Raw genomic sequence first — 16,181 nt, 5'->3', positions numbered from 1 at the left:
TCCTAGCATTTAACATGTATGCAACCCATGCAGCTTTGTGACACCATCAATGCAACAGTGTAAGTTTATCTAACCATAAACAAAAAAATTGTGACTAAGGTAAGGTTGAGCCTAGATTCCTAGAGCATTCTACTAAAGATCATTTTCCTTTATGATAATTAAACCAATTATCAGTGTTTCTCAACTCACTCAAGTCAATTATAAATCATTTCATCATATCAAAATTAAATTGTCATTTCTCACAGGGTGTGGTGGTAGATGCCTATAATCCCAGCAACTAGGAACCTGAGGCAGGAGAACTGCCAAATTTGAGTACAGCCTAAGCAACTGAGACCCTGTCTCAAAATAAAAATTGAAAATGGTTGAGGATGAAGCTCAGTGGTAAAACACCCCTGGATTCAATCCACAATTCTGAAAACAAAACAAAACAAAGCTCATTTCTTCATGTTACACATTAAAAAAAAAAACACCAAAAAAAAAACCCATTGAGTATATTTTGAAATTCTGATTAAATGAGAACAGAGATATAAATTCAGAAGCTTTGTAAGGTAAAAGTTACTAATCCATGGGCCAATGAGGCTAAAAGTATAAAGCACTGATTTTATTAGATCTATATACAAAATAACACAAAGTTAATATACTAAGGAATAAATCTCATAACCTCATGATTACTGAACTGTCCTTCATCATCTAATTGGTGAAAGAACTGTAAATTTTCATGCTAAATGAGGAAAAACCAAAGCTGAAGTTATTTTTTTTTAAAATAATCTCATGTGAATTTCTAAAAATATTAAGAATGAATGCATAAAATTGGTCCTTAATTTTCAATAATATAAGAGAATATCATTTTTCTCTATTTCAAAATTAAAATAACATACCTTGAAATAGATCTGAATTCCATAGATGAGACTATTTTAATTCAGGACTCAATTCATTTAAATTCTAAGTCTCTCCCTAATTTAAAATCAGAATTAAAAGTGTGAATGAAAAAATATTCCTATGGTACTACCTTTGGATCAACCTATTTGCTGATCTTCATGTATACAGAGAAATGCCAATTGAGAAACAATGTCTTTTATAATATTAAATGCAGAGTATCTCAGGTGAAGGATTACACAACAGACATAACATCTCAACTTACCTCTACAATAAAAGCTTTCCTCTCAGATTCACTTTCTATTTGTTTAATAGCAACATCTTTTGCTCTCCACTTAGCTTTACAAACTACTCCAAAGGCTCCTCTTCCAACAACCTAAATTAAAAGAAAAACCCAAAAGAATCAGAAGCAAATGAATCCAGTTCAAATATAACACTGGAGACAATCAAATCTGATTAAAGAAAATTTTAAAAATCATGTATATTTGGATTTGCCACTGGGTAAGAATTAATTTTCATTAAAGTGAGGAGAAAATAAAATGTACTGTTTTAGTCTGTGAAACAGACTATACTGTTTCAATGGTCTAGACACCCCTCCATTCTCAAGTAAAACCAAAATAACCAAAACATTACATGAAGGCATAAACAATGTAAAGCAATTTATTAACTGCAGAAAAAAATTAAAACAGGCAAGATGAATGAACAGAAGATGGTTCAGAAAAATAAAGAGACATAATTATAATAAATGTTTTAAGCTATCATATTTAAAAGACTAAAAATAGCTTTTGAGTAATTAAAGGAAAGGGACAAAAAATATAGATAATTAAAGATGCAAAACTGAAGGATGGACAAAATGCAGGATTACCTATACAATGGAATGTTATTCAGCCGGAAAAGAAACAAACTACTGATACATACAAAACAAGATGAATTTCAAAAGTATTACACTAAGTGAAAGAAGCCAGACACTAGAGTTCACATATCTATTCCATTTGTATGCAATGCCCAGAAAAGAAAAATTTATAGTGTTAGAAGATCAGCAGTTATCTAGTTCTGAAGGTGAAAACTAGAATTAATGTAAATGGGTAGCAAGTATCCCACAAAAGTGATGAAATATTATAACTGACACTGTAATGGCTGACAATTGAGTAAATTTGTAAGTCACTGAACTGTAACATTTCAAGATGGTGAATTTTATAATATGTAAAATATATCTAATTTTAAAAAGCTATGAAGAGTGATCAGCTGTGTATCACATTATTGTTTGAAACTAACAGGTATCACATGGGTTCAAATTTTGTCAAGCTGTTCTATTTTTATGAATATTTGATATTTTCCATACTATAAAAATAACAATACAATAAAACAAAATAAAAATTACCTTTTACATCTGGTAGAACAAAATCTTATATTGGGAAGAATGTTAGTTAAGTTTCATTTATTCCAATCTCTCAACTTCCAACATTATTTAAGTGCTGTGTCAGGGCCTTTTCCTTACCTCTCTATAGAGCATGTATTTCCTATGTAGTAGACAGTGAGCTCAGTGCTTTATATACATCACCTCATTTACACAGCCTTAGAAGGCAGGTACTAATGGTAGCCTCATTTTACAGAGGAGGCACCTAGCTTTAAAGAAGTAAACTAACTTTCCCAAGGATATGTAGTGAACAAATGGTACAGTGCAGTTTAATGCCAGGAAGTCTAATACCAGAATGGTAGCAAGCCTAATTTTGTAACACACATAATGTCCTCCATATGCCAGAATGCAGTTATGTTTTCCCTTGGAGGAGCCTTCACTTTAGACAAACTTGCATAAAACTCTTCTATAATAAAGCTGACTATAGCTAGGGTGATTAAATGATTTATTATCTACATAGGGACACTTTGTAGGCAGCATTAATAATAACTATACCAGACGAGGAGCAGTTGAATATGCCTGTAATACCAGTCACTCCTCAAGAGGCTGAGGCAGAAGGATAGCAAGTTTGAGTTCAGCCTCAGCAAGTTAGCAAGATTCCATCTCAAAATAAAAAACTAAAAAGTGGATGTAGCTTAGTGGTAAAGCACTCCTGGGTTCAATTCCCAGTACTGAATATAATAAAACACAACAACAAACAACAACTACTATACCAGGACAGTAGTTATAATCTGGAATGTATGGACTCTAGCCATGGCTCAAATTATACTTCATAAATCATTTAAAGTATGAACCCTTCTCAGTATTGTTCAATATATAAAGCCACCCAAATGGTTAACCTTTGTTGAATATTTACCATGTGGTCAAGTATTCTTCTATGTGCTTTTCATGCACTAACATGTTTCCTTCTGCTCCATTTTAAAGGTAAGCAAATGGAGTCACATGGTTGTAAGATGAGATGGTCACAAAGTATTCAGAGAAGTCAGGATCTGAAGACTAGAGCATGTAATTACCAACAGGCTCTATATGCAACTTTGCCTAAAGGAAACAGGGCTGCCTCTGGGCAAAACTGCTAATTAGGCCAGTATCTCTGGCAGCCATTCTTTCCTTTGATAACTTTCTCTTTTACTCTTCCTAACCCTGGACCTCAGGGTCCTCCTGCTGCTTAGGTTCTTGCTCTCTTCCACACTGCTTATAAGAGAAAGGAACTAACATCAATAATTTGCATGCCTCCTCTAGTTACTTTATCATGAAGGGGTAGTGGCTACCTGGCACCATTAAAATAATGAAAAGAGCATGCCCAGGTTCTGGAACCCAATAGCCTTGAATTTACATGTAGCCTCTGTTTATTAGGTCTCAATGCTGGGCAAGTTAATGTTCTTGAGCTTCTGTTTTCTTAATAGTAAAAGAGAGAAGCTTACATTTCTCTTAGTAAATACCTACAGGGTTCGCAAATTAAAATTAGGCATTTGAATAAATACTAAAAAGAACAGTAAGTGCTTAGGGTTGGGTGTGAATCAGTGTACAGAGCTATAGTACTCATTTCTCTCATGTAAATTAATATGGATAGTAAACAGGTCCTAAATGTTTTTTAACATTATGGCCACATTAGACTAAGAAGCTATGCACAGAGACCAGACTAACTATTAACTAAGAACTAATGCTTATGAAGTAATTTAACGTAGTCTTCAACTATATATTTACAATACATTAAAGCAACTGGTACTTAGTATGACTCTTCATTTTTCTATTCTCAGGAATGTTCACACAGGGATTCTAAACATCACCTGTATTTGTGGATCATGCACTTCTCACAAAAATTGTGTTGGGTATGTATGACCATTTGTGATCCACAAGTGCCACCTAGTGATGAGATGATATCTAGCTCTGAGCTTTCAACTTAAATTATGGGAACAAACTGTGGGCGAATGAGGACATAACAAAGTTTTCCCTTTTGCTGGAGAAAGCAATTTTCCAGAATACCCTGAAATATAAAACAGGCACATTCATGATGAAAGCCTATGGACTCAAGAAGACTCCATCCTCATTATAGCCTTAAGATGTTTTATAAGTAGAGTGAAATAACAGGATCTAAAATGATAATGAAAGGCAAGATGTCCAAGGCTGTATACATACATAGATATGACAGAAATAACTGCAAATGAATTCAAAGGAGCAAGGCTATAAGCACAAAGTCAATGCTTAAGAATTAAATTTCTGTGTGTCAAAAATGACTGCTTTTTATTCTCTCAACAGTATAAAAACAGTTATATTAGGGGTAAAAGAAAAAAAAAATCTGTAAACAAGTGACCCCTACCTTCATGGGATGAATGTAAGGTACAGAAAAAAATTCAAGACTAAACAATAGTAGCATTTACTACTTAAATACTTCACAGCTGAAGAGAACCAAAGGGGAGAATCCATGATGAAGGATAAGACTTCACCCTCAATCCCACCTGTTCTAGAACAGGCTTAGGAATGAATTCAAGGACAGAAAGAATTTATATTGTAGCTCACTTAGACCCTCAAGAGAAGGCAGCCTCACAGAACAAGGTACACATGAGTAAGAATAATGGCAAGAGAGATAGAGGAAGGCCTTATTCCAATTTCCCCTAGCCCCAGAACATGGAATTGATCCGGAAAAACCAACAGAAAAGGTAACTGAAAATTAAAGAGTCTTCTGACAATGGGAAGGAGGCTATTATAGGGCTGAGTGTTAGGACTTTTATCAGAGGCTGTGGAATGAAAGACTGATCAAAGAAAAGGGGGGTTTAATGCAGAGCATAGGCTGGGAATCAATGAAAGTCAAGGGAAAGGTCTGGTCAGCAGGGAGAAATGGGTTACAGCTACCTGAAAATGAGGCTTTAAGCAAAGGGAATGATGAACTTCATTTCTTTACTCCTTATACCAACAAGTCTTGAGTTCCTACTACATCAGCTACTGTTTGATATACCAGAAATACAGAAGTAAAGACAAAGGCCTTGATCTACCATGAAATATATTTCCTAATATGTGGGGCAGGGGGAGGAGAAAGGACAATTAAAAGACAAAAGGATGAATAAACAGAAAGCCATACTGTTTTTAAAAAGCCACACAGACAATAAAAAATAAAAGGACATTATGATAAAGACTGGTGACAGCTTCTGATTGGGTAGAACAGGAAGGCCATATGAGGAGGTTATTAACCTGAATTTGAACGACAAAGGGAATCAACCCAGATGAGGGAGAAGAAACAGCTAACGTAAAATTCCTAAGAGAAAAATACCCTTATTCATAATATGTGAATACTATCTATGGACTAGTGCTATTCCAGACTAAAAAGCTATAGCAGCAAACAAACCAAACCAAAATCCTTGCTCTTGCTGTTTATATTCTCAAGGAGAGAGATAGGAAGTAAGGTACGTAAGAAAAGTACACAACATTTTAGAATATAAGTGTACAAGGAAGAAAAGGAACATAATTGTATGTGTGTTTACATACATGTATGCACTTCCCTCTCAACCTAATTTTAGATAGGATAGTCCAACAAGGCCTCACTGAGAAAGGTGACATTTCACTTATGACCTAGAGAAATACTTAAAGAGTGTTTGGTGTGGCTGGTGCCTAGTAGGGGAAGGGAAAAGTGATTTAAGACAAGGCTGGAGGGATAGGCAGAGGATGGACCTGAATGGCCTATGCACTACAAAAAGTAGTTTGGATTTCAGGCTGGGTGCAGTAGCAAGCAGTGGAGAAATTTAAAGGAAGAAAGATTGATGGGATTTCCATTAGGAAAAAAAAAAAAAAAATGATTTTAGGGCTGGGGTTATGACTCAGTGGTAAAGAGCTTGCCTAGCATGTGTGAGGCACTGGGTACTGGGTTCAATCCTCAGCACCACGTAAAAATAAAGTTATTTAAAAACAATCATTCAAGCTCTATGTGAAGAATACATTATAGGGAAGCTAGAATTTATAAGAGATGTGTTAGCAGCCTATTATAGCAGCCCGAACAAGAGATAACCACTATGAGGAAGAGTGACAGTAGTGCAGAAACCTGGGCATACCCAGTCAACAGGGCTTGCTGGTGGTCTGCACGCAGGCAGGAAAGGTAGAAAGGAAAAAGAGATGAACCCAGGATAATGTCCATATTTCTTAAAGAATAAGAATGAAAAGCAAGTTTTTTAAAAATAACTCAATTTAGTCTTAATCATAAAGTGTAAGATACCAATTAGATACTCAAATAGAAGTTTCAAAGAAGGTAAAAACGTGTCAGTGAAGAAGTAAGGGGAAAATACAAATGTGGGAGTCATCGGCATCTGGTGGGTATTTCTAGTCTATTTCTCATGAAAGGAGTTGGATGAGATCACCAAAAAACATTTAGATTGGAGTCTGAGAACTGCACTCTGAAGCATTTCAATGTTTTTTTTTTTTTTTTTTGGTACCAGGAATTGAACTCAGGGGCACTCAACCACTAAGTCACAATCCCAGCCCTATTTTGTATTTTATTTGGAGACAGGGTCTCACTGAGTTGCTTAGTGGCTCACTCTTGCTGAGGCTGGCTTTGAACACAAGATCCTCCTGCCTCAGCCTCCTGAGCTGCTGGGATTACATGTGTGCTCAGCGGTGCCTGGCAGCAGTTTCAACTTTGAGAACACAACAATGGGAAATAGCAAAGACTAAGAAGGAACAGTCGGTAAGATGGCAAAGCAGAAGAGAGTCACAGAAATAAAGAGGAAAAATGTTTTAAGAAGAAAGCAGCTATAAGAATAATGGAAGCATTAAGCCAGTGGCTCTCAAAGTGCAATCTCTGGTTCAAAAGCATTAGCATCACCTGGAAATTTGTAAGAAATGTAAATTCTCAGGCTCCTACTCAGAAATACTGAGTCTAAAAGTAGGATTCAACAATATGTTTTACCAAGTCCTCCAGGTAATTCTGATGTTTGATAACCCATGCATTAGACTACAACATTAACAGTATGAATACAATATTCCAGTGGAAGTCGTCACATAGACCAAAGAGCCCTCCCTCCCTTGCTGTATCATTTGTAGTTTTCCTGAACACCTAGACATCATGCTGGGCAGTAAGAAGGGAAAAGGAAGGGTCCTGCACAGTAGTGGCATGTACCTGTAATCCCAGTGACTCAGCAGCCTTAGGCAGGAGAATCGCAAGTTCAAACTCAGTCTCAACAACTTAGTGAGGCCCTAAGCAACTCAGTGAGACCCTGTCTATAATAAAAACAACAACAACAACAAAAAAAAAACCTGGGGATGTGGCTAGGTGGTTAAGACCCCTGGGTTCAATTCCTGGTACTAAAAAAAAAAAAAAAAACGAATGGAAAGGAAAATATTTATGACTGAAGAATGAACTCTGAAATAACTGATCAAACCTTGATTACATGATACAGCACTCACAAATATGATCCAATTTAAGTCTCATCACAACCCTATGAATATATTAGATTTTTTTTACTTCCATCTTAGGAGAAAATCAAGGCTCCAAGAATTGAAGTTGTATACTCAATATCACAGAACCAGTAAATTAGTCAGTTTTCAGATATGTCTCATGAAGCCAAATAGGGGCTCTACAAACTTCAGTCCAGTACCCTATACAAAAGAAGCAATAGAAAAAGCTACTCAGAAGTACAAAATATGTTGCCACCAAAAACAATTAGCTTTTCAAAAGATTATATTCAAATTAGATTTTTAACTGTTTAGAAAGGGTTTTTAAAACACCTGATACTTTTAAAGAAACAAGCAACTGGAGGTTAACGGAAGGCTTAAATAAAGGGCTTATGGAAGATCGTCTCCAAGGGGGCCACCATCAATCTCTTTTTTTCTTTGAAATTCCCCAATTGAGAAGAGGAATTTATATCTTTTTCCCTGGGATCAAATCTGGCCAACGACTACTTTCATCAGCGAGGGGCCGAAGTGATGTTTTACTCTCAAAACCAGGGCTCAGGTCTAGTGGCTTCTATATTCTTCCTCTTGGAATCCAGCCACATGATCTAAGAAGCCCAATGGATAAGGATAGGTCACATGGAGGGCAACTGAGTGTTTGGTTGAGAGTCAAAGTGATCTCCCAGCAGATATTGGCACCACTCAGTCAGACAAGATGCTCTAGCCTATCGTCCCTATACGACAGTAATATGTCAAGATACAACTAAAATGTATTCATTTTGACCCAGAAATTCTACTTCTGTAATTAATTCTAAAGTGATAGACAGATATTAAAGGACTGTTCATGTTAGTTTTCAGTAACAAAAAAATCAGAATCAACCACAATATAATCAACGGAAGACTAATTATGAAATACTTCCATGATAGCACTATTCACTAACTCCTCTTCTGCTGAAATCTTACATGCTGATATTTTCTAGGTTTCAGTCTTTGGCCCTTTTTTCTCAATTTGCTCTCTAATCTCATGACTTTGTATTCTTAAATCTTCTTCCTATCCAAATGTTTTGCCCAATCTGGAGATATATTTAAAAGCAGAAGGCCGAGGTTTTACAGGCACTTCAAGTCTAACACATCAAATACTGACTTCATTTTCTGTCCCTTCCTTTTAGCATACAGTAGTTCGCTTAACTGTAATTAAGTAGATTTACAGATTATAGTATCTCTCTCTCTCTCTCTCTCTTTGAGGCACTGGGGATAGAACTCAGGGGCACTTCACCACTAAGCTATATTATCACTCTTTTTATTTTGAGACAATCTCAGTTCAGTGGCCCAGGCTGTTCTTGAACTTGTGATCCTCCTGCCTCAGGCTCCCTATTAGCTGGAATTATAAGCCTGTGCCACTGCACCTGGCACATTAGCTTATCTTAATTAAGCCAATCCTCACATTCTGGCATGACTGTATTTGGAAAATATTTATTGTAACTTGAGGAATAATTAGATGATATTATGGAACTATAACTTAAGTTCTGCTAATAATACCCATTATTTTAAAATACTGCATCTATTTTTGCATGTCTTATATATTTAATACATATCCAAAACATAAAGTGTCTTGTTCACTACAGGGAAATAATCAAAAACATGGAAACGACTGATGTAATAGAGTCACTGGAGAAGAAAGTCCACTACTATCATCATTCTAGCTCTCTTGGGCTAATAGCACTCTGCAGATGGGGAAACATTACAAGTGTATTGATTTTTTTTTTTTTTAATCTATACTTTTAAGAAAAAATTTTAAATACCAATAGCTTGGTAGCATATTTACTTATTACATTAACTGAGAATATAAAATGGTGGAGAATATCAGATTTAGAGTAATTGTCATGCCTGGACTATGACATGTCATACCTAGAAACATATAAGGAAATTATATACATTATTAGAGAAGGAATAGGTCCAAGTTAAAATTGAAGACAGCAGTCCAGTGCTTTTCCTGACATGATAGATCAACAGAAGAATAGCAGGGTCACTACTGAGTAAGCATTGGCCAACTGAGACAAACAATGGAAAACTTAATATTCAAATTATAAAATAATGAAAAAAGTACATTTTACTTACTACCAAATTTCTAATTCAAATTCACAAATCAAATATACCTCTGGATTATAGTCATATCTGAATAATATAACAGTTTCTCTGAAACATTACCATTAATAATTATCTTGAATGACTGTTTTCTCCCCAAATCAATTTTTATCAGAAGTGTAAGACAAGAGAAAATATCTAAGTTATAAGTATCTCCCCCATTATACATATTCATTCTAAGTGATGAACCTACAAATAAATATTTAAGATATTCTTCGTAATCCCTCACCTTTGTAAAAGTAGGATTGCAAAGAAGACTTTGATTGTAAAAGTCAATTTAGAAATATTTTACATTAAGATATTTTAGATTAATTCTCTTATGATATGCATCCCCCCCTCCATGGTTTAGTCCTCCTGGTTTTAAATCTACAACTTTAGTCTCATTAAAAGAAAAAAAGATTTAAATTTAAATTTGTAATAAAAATATAACAATATAAGAGATGGTGTATAGAACGTTTTAATGTAATTACTACTGTAAGGAACAAAAACCAAAATCAGAATTGTTTTGTTTAAAGAAAGCAATTTTTAAAAAACTGACATCTTCAGAATAAAAGATTACTCCCTTCCTTCATGTAATTATGTTAAAAAAAAAACCACATCAACTAAAATAAATGGAAAAGGACATATACCTTTGTGCTCTAAATTTACTATTAAATAATTCATCTTAATTGTCCCCAGTTTGTTATTTTTAGTTCAGTGACTATAGCTGTCAGTTTGGTTTGGCTCTGTTATATAGACTATGTGAATAGACCCCTGGGTATGTTACAATGACTCTGGCTAGAAATCTAGAACATGACAGAACAAGCATAGATATTACATTTATTAGTTAGGACCTGGGGCCTCCAACTATTTCAGAACTTCAATATCTATTAATAAACTGGCAGAGTGGAATTGTCATCTGCTGACAAGACAGATTTGATAACATAAAAGGGGTGATTATTCTTTCTTCTGAATTTTCCATGTACTCATTTAAAGCCTGTCATAAAACTTCTGACCTATTTAATAGACCTTTCCTTCAAATAATATGCTCAGGTTACCTTTTAAGTTACACATGTATAACACAAAAATGATCTCTGTAGCTACCTCTTTAACATAACAATCATTTGAGATTTCTATTAAAATCAGTGTTCACTAAGTTTCATGTGGTTTATTGATTGTTTTGAATATCCAGCATTAAATGGTGACAAATCTACAGACTCAGTTTATTCAGACCACTATAATATATACGATTTAGGGTTTTCTCTAGTTGCCCATGTATTTATAATTTAAACCAATAAAATAAACGTCACTATGCAAATTCATTCTACATTTCCCATTCCTAGTATGCTTTAGTTTTTTAAAACAAAACCTTTGTGTCTCTAATAAGACTTAAGAACATATTTAGTGATCATATTTGTCCAATATGCTTGCTCATACACTATACTTGTCCACATTCTGGGTTTCTCTTTTTCACAAACAGACCCTGTAATATTTCAGTAAAGGTCCACCAAGATTTGGCTTATTCATAGCAACTGGCCCTTGACTGCATCTTACCTCTGCTAAGTATTTGCTATGTATAATGGAATATAATGGAACCAACACTGGAATAAGAATCAGATCTCATTTCTAGTGTAAATGCTGCCTTAGTCAAATGGCATAACACATCTTAACCCTTGATTTATTACATGTGATATAAGAGACCCAGATAGGCATTTAATTCTCATATTATGCTGTCATAATTTTATTTACTCATCCAACAATTATTTGCAAATAACTTTCTAGGCGCTAGGCATTGGGGTTACAAATGTGAATTTTGCTGAGAGGTATATACAATTTTAGTTACTAGTAAGCGCCATGAAAAATAATTGAACAAGATCTAGGTTGTGGCAGGAGAGTTTCTCTGAGGAAGGGACATCTGAGGTGGGACTTGAAGAAATAGTGGGGAGACAAAAGCACTCACTCTAGGTAGAGGAACAAATGCAAAGACAATTCTTAGTGACTTTCTCAACCCATGATGATTACTTTATCAAAACCCTAGTTTAAAACTTGTCCCCACTCAATGGAGGCTTCTGTAATTAACATTCAAACTAAGGTTTATGTGCTCAATTTACACCATATTCATAGTTTTAAGTTCATGGTTCTGAAAATGTAATTAACCATTCTGTTTTTTCTAGTCTCATACCAAGTCAGATATTTCTAAGAATCCTAGGATTTTTCTATTCATGTTCCACAAAACCTCAGCAGTAGTCTTCACAGAGAATGCTTGTTAAATGCTGGGGACTAACTACTATAAAGGAAATCAGTATTATGTATTTCTTTTTTTGTTTTGGTTTCTGGGACTAGGGACTGAACCCAGGGTCACTCAAACACTGAGCCACATCCCCAGCCTAGCACTATGTATTTCTATTCTCAGAATAAGGTTTCATTATCAAGTACATCAGGAAGAACTAAAGTGACATTGTAAATCCAGTGGAAAGAGCATATGACTCATGAGCAAGAAATCTCAAATTCAATCCCCAGCCCTACCATTTACTTACACCCGTAGCTTTTGACAAATCAAACTTCATGACCACTTGTTAATATCTATAAAATGGGGACTTCATTTGACCTGTCTACCCAAAATCAGTTGGTCACCAACTAAATTCCATGTGATATCATAATCATTGTCCTTAAAGAATTTCTAAGCTTACTGTGGAAACAAAGTATAAAATACTGGAAACAACGAATGTGTTTTCATTTGAGAACTAGAAGATATCTCAAATGAGCTTGTCCAATTCCTTATTTTATAAGAGAAATCACAGGATCCCAAAATGAGGGGACATGCCCAAAGTTACAGAAAAATATTAAATGCCCAGTTCAGCAACCTTTCACTATACCACACTCTTTTCAACACTTCTTGTAACCTCATCCTCAAGGTACACAGTTCACAATTAATTCTAACATTCTCTATACTCAAATTTAAGAAGGTAAAAATGGAATGACTTTTTAAAAAAGTAACTAGGTAGATGCCTGAGATTGAGAACTTACATTATTTGATAGAACTGAATTTTAAAAGTGCCCAATATATTACTGAGTCACGATATTAGGAATGTAGTTTATTAGGAATTAAAAGCAGCTGATATCTTAGAAATATCTTTATCTACTAAAGGATTACATTTGATCTGTGATTGGAATTTTTTAGTTCTTAATTATGTTTTTGTAATGTTGATTCAATTATGCTACTGAGAAATATAGTATATGCTTTTCTTAATTTAAAAGGTGATACATTTGAACATATAGAATGCTGAAAGCAATGCAAAATAGTTTTTTTGTTTGTTTTTGGTCATCCTTCTGTTTTCCTATTCAAGATTTAACCTAGAAGCAGAATTTAAGTTGAAAAACAGCCCCTGGTGTACCATAGATTATATAACACTTTTAATGTGTGCAAATGAAAAATATGATAGAAATGATGTCATGGTTTCAACATCAGAAAGATCTGAAATGAATCTGTGATGTGAAAATAAACTGGGTACTAAAAAATGAAAGTGAACAAAACAAAAAAACTAAATGACTACCTAAAAATAGAAAAAATGTTCATCTAAAAACAAAATCCTTCTTCCCAGAAATGTCTTAAATACTTGGAGAAGGTGGGGTTGAAACACAGAACTGAAAAAAAGTCTTGGAAACATAAAAACCTAACCAGAAGTGAAATGGCTTTTGGGGAAAAGCATCAAATTGATAAATGTCTCTTCAGTAATCTGCATTTTTTCATGAACAACCAAAAAAACTTTAGAAAGTAGTGTGCAAAAACTAAGGTTTTAAGAATCCAATGAAGTAAGTTTGTGAAAGCACTTGGTAAAGCAAAGTTATTATTATATAACAATTTGTAGTCTCCAAGCATAGCAGTTCACCACAGAGTAGACGTACATGCTTATTTAAAAACTGCAATTCTTGTATTCTGACTCATTGAATTTTTATTCTTAAAAAAGAATGTTAGCCATGAAAGCTGGATCAACTACCCACTTCTGAAAAAGGAATTTATCATAGCCTCAATTGGGGCGGGGGAAGGCACCAAAAAATATTTTCTTCTCTTCAAAAGACAGGTCTTCTTTTAGTCACACAACCTTACAGCAGGTCACTGTTCTTCACTGGAACTGTTTTCTAATATATGTCAGGCACTGTGTAGGATGACTATGTATATTGTTTAATCAGATCTGTTATACAAACAAAATAGAAATTACCACCCTTATTTTATAGTTAAGAAAACTATAGTTAAGGAACTATGAAGCTCAAAGGGGTTAAGAAATGTGCTCCCAAATCACACAGCTAATAAGTTGCACTTATGATATACTGAACCTTCCTTTAATATCCCAAATCTTGCTCTTCCCACCAAACTACCTTGTAAAATGAGAATATTTTCAAGGAACACAATGTTCTCTACAGGTATTCTATGTCATAAAAATATGTAATTCAGTAATCCATTATTCTTCCAAAACATGCACGGGGGAAAATGTATTTGTTGAACATTAATTAGCTTACTAATTTTACCTTGCTGCTGCAAAGTAACTTTAGATTTTTAAAGCAAAGATAACTCAGAGTTTATACTATTTTACTAGGACCAGTACTATGACATTCATAATATGAAATGATTAACTTAAAATGATAAATGATAACTGTATGAAACTATTTCCAAACTTATAAAAAATTCTAAAGTGTATTTAAAAATTGATACAAGGATTTTAACTTTTCTAAATTTTATGACCCTTAGAACCAATACCTTACTCTAAAATAAATTAATGCAGAATAAAGAATAGATCCAATTTTCTAGCAGTGATTTTTGTTCTGGTGCTGTATTCTTGTTGTTACCCAAATCATTAGTTATCTCTTTTAGAATATGCTACCTGAAACACTATTTTATCACACACTAGTTTCTTTTACCAACGGTGAAGTTCATTAAAATTGGCCCAACTGAAGGAAGAACACTTAATATTAATAATATTGTCCTGTGGTATCAGATAAACTGAGAATCATTTCAGTATTGGGAGGGGGCATTTCATTAGACTTGATTGTCCATAAATTTAGGAAGCATTTATTAAGCATCCCTACATACCAGGCACTGGGCTAGAAGTTGAACACAACACAATCTTTGGCACTTAAGAAACACCAGGTTTAGCGAACTGAAACTCCACAATGGCCACGACCTTCGCTGAATTTACTACTTTCAGATGTGAGAATTGGTGGACCACACTCTCACCAGTTCATTCTACTATTTAAGGTGAACCAATCCAGGCACCAGAGTATCAAATTCAAACTTACTAAGAGTGCCAAAGTAAGGGAAAAAGCTACCAAGGAGTAGCTGATCGGAGTCCTCCACACTCCATCTCCGGGAGGCTGTGGGGGCTGTGGGAACTCCTGGGTGAACCCCTCGAATTAAAGGGATCGGGGAGGCTTCAGAGCCGGGACCTAGCAGAGGCGGGGGCGGTCCATGAATTGCATGTACTTCGGTGCCGGGCCTCGCTCACCTCTTCCACCTCGATTTCCTTGTAGTCGATCTCTTCAAAGTTAAGAACCTGGGAAGGGGTTTCGATCATCTCACTGGCCGAAGACGAGGAGGAGGAGGAGGCGGCGGAGGCTGTAGACATGATCCCTCGGGGCGCCCAGGAGGGCCGGGGACGGTGCCGCCCGGACAATCCGGGTGAGACCCGCGCCCACCCGCCTCCGGGCCGACCTTCAGCCTGGGGCCGCACAGCCCTGCCACCCCGCGATCCGTGGCGGTGGACTGGGCAGCGGCCACTGCCGTGTCCCGGCTCTGGCTCCGCCGCGTTTTCCGCTGCCGGGCCCCGCCCACCACACTTCCGGTTCCGATCTAAAATCGGAAACAGGAGGAGGACAGGGAGCTTGAGGAAGGGGAGGGGAGAAATTTGTGGCTTGGAAAGAGAAAGAAAGGACCGATTGGGAGGTGGGGTGGAGAAGGGTGAGAGGCTAACTCTTGGACTTGTAGAACAAGTTTCGCGAGACCCTTGTTGAAAAGGTGCTCCACACCAGGGTAATACCGCGAGACCTGAGGCGGTGACGTAAATAAAGTGCGCGAACGGAAGTGATGAGGAGCACCACGGAAAGTCCTTGTGGTTGGTCTTTTAAGAAGCAGCGGGAAAGATGAAACCCAGGATTTTGTCTCTGCTTCGTGAACTGTCATCCTTTCACTTCCTCATCTCTGATCCGCCTGTAGATGGACAAGGCGGTATTGCATTGTTTTTGTGGCGTATTTTTTAGTTTAGGTCCTAAACCAAGTAGAGTCTTTTCTTTTAAGAAGCCCTGTAAAATGTTTCCTCAAATTTGGTATACGTGGAAGGAAGTTTTGTCTGTCACTTTGAGCTAGTCCCATACCCTGAGAAATTCTAAATGCGAGTCA

At 35.9% G+C, this 16,181-nt stretch overlaps 1 protein-coding gene across 3 annotated transcripts in view; it reads right to left on the bottom strand.

Moving 5' to 3' along the window:
* MAP3K7 (mitogen-activated protein kinase kinase kinase 7) overlaps positions 1-15,761 on the bottom strand; it is a 64,386-nt gene extending 48,625 nt beyond the window's left edge. For all 3 annotated transcript variants that reach the window (XR_013765272.1, XM_079148285.1, XM_079148286.1), the window contains exons 1-2: positions 15,292-15,761; positions 1,142-1,252 (exon numbers count right to left, since the gene is read on the bottom strand). Coding sequence is in view for 2 of the 3 variants with exons in the window: in XM_079148285.1 (XP_079004411.1) it covers positions 1,142-1,252; positions 15,292-15,411 (231 nt within the window). In the remaining variant the exon portion in view is untranslated. The remainder of the gene's footprint in view (positions 1-1,141; positions 1,253-15,291) is intronic.
* Between the last annotated feature and the right edge of the window lie 420 nt (positions 15,762-16,181).

This window comes from Sciurus vulgaris (assembly GCF_902686455.1).
Source record: "Sciurus vulgaris genome assembly, chromosome: 7".
NCBI classification, from domain to species: domain Eukaryota; kingdom Metazoa; phylum Chordata; class Mammalia; order Rodentia; family Sciuridae; genus Sciurus; species Sciurus vulgaris.
The sequence above is the reverse complement of the archived record's forward strand: the minus strand, read 5'-3'. Positions and strand labels throughout refer to the sequence as shown.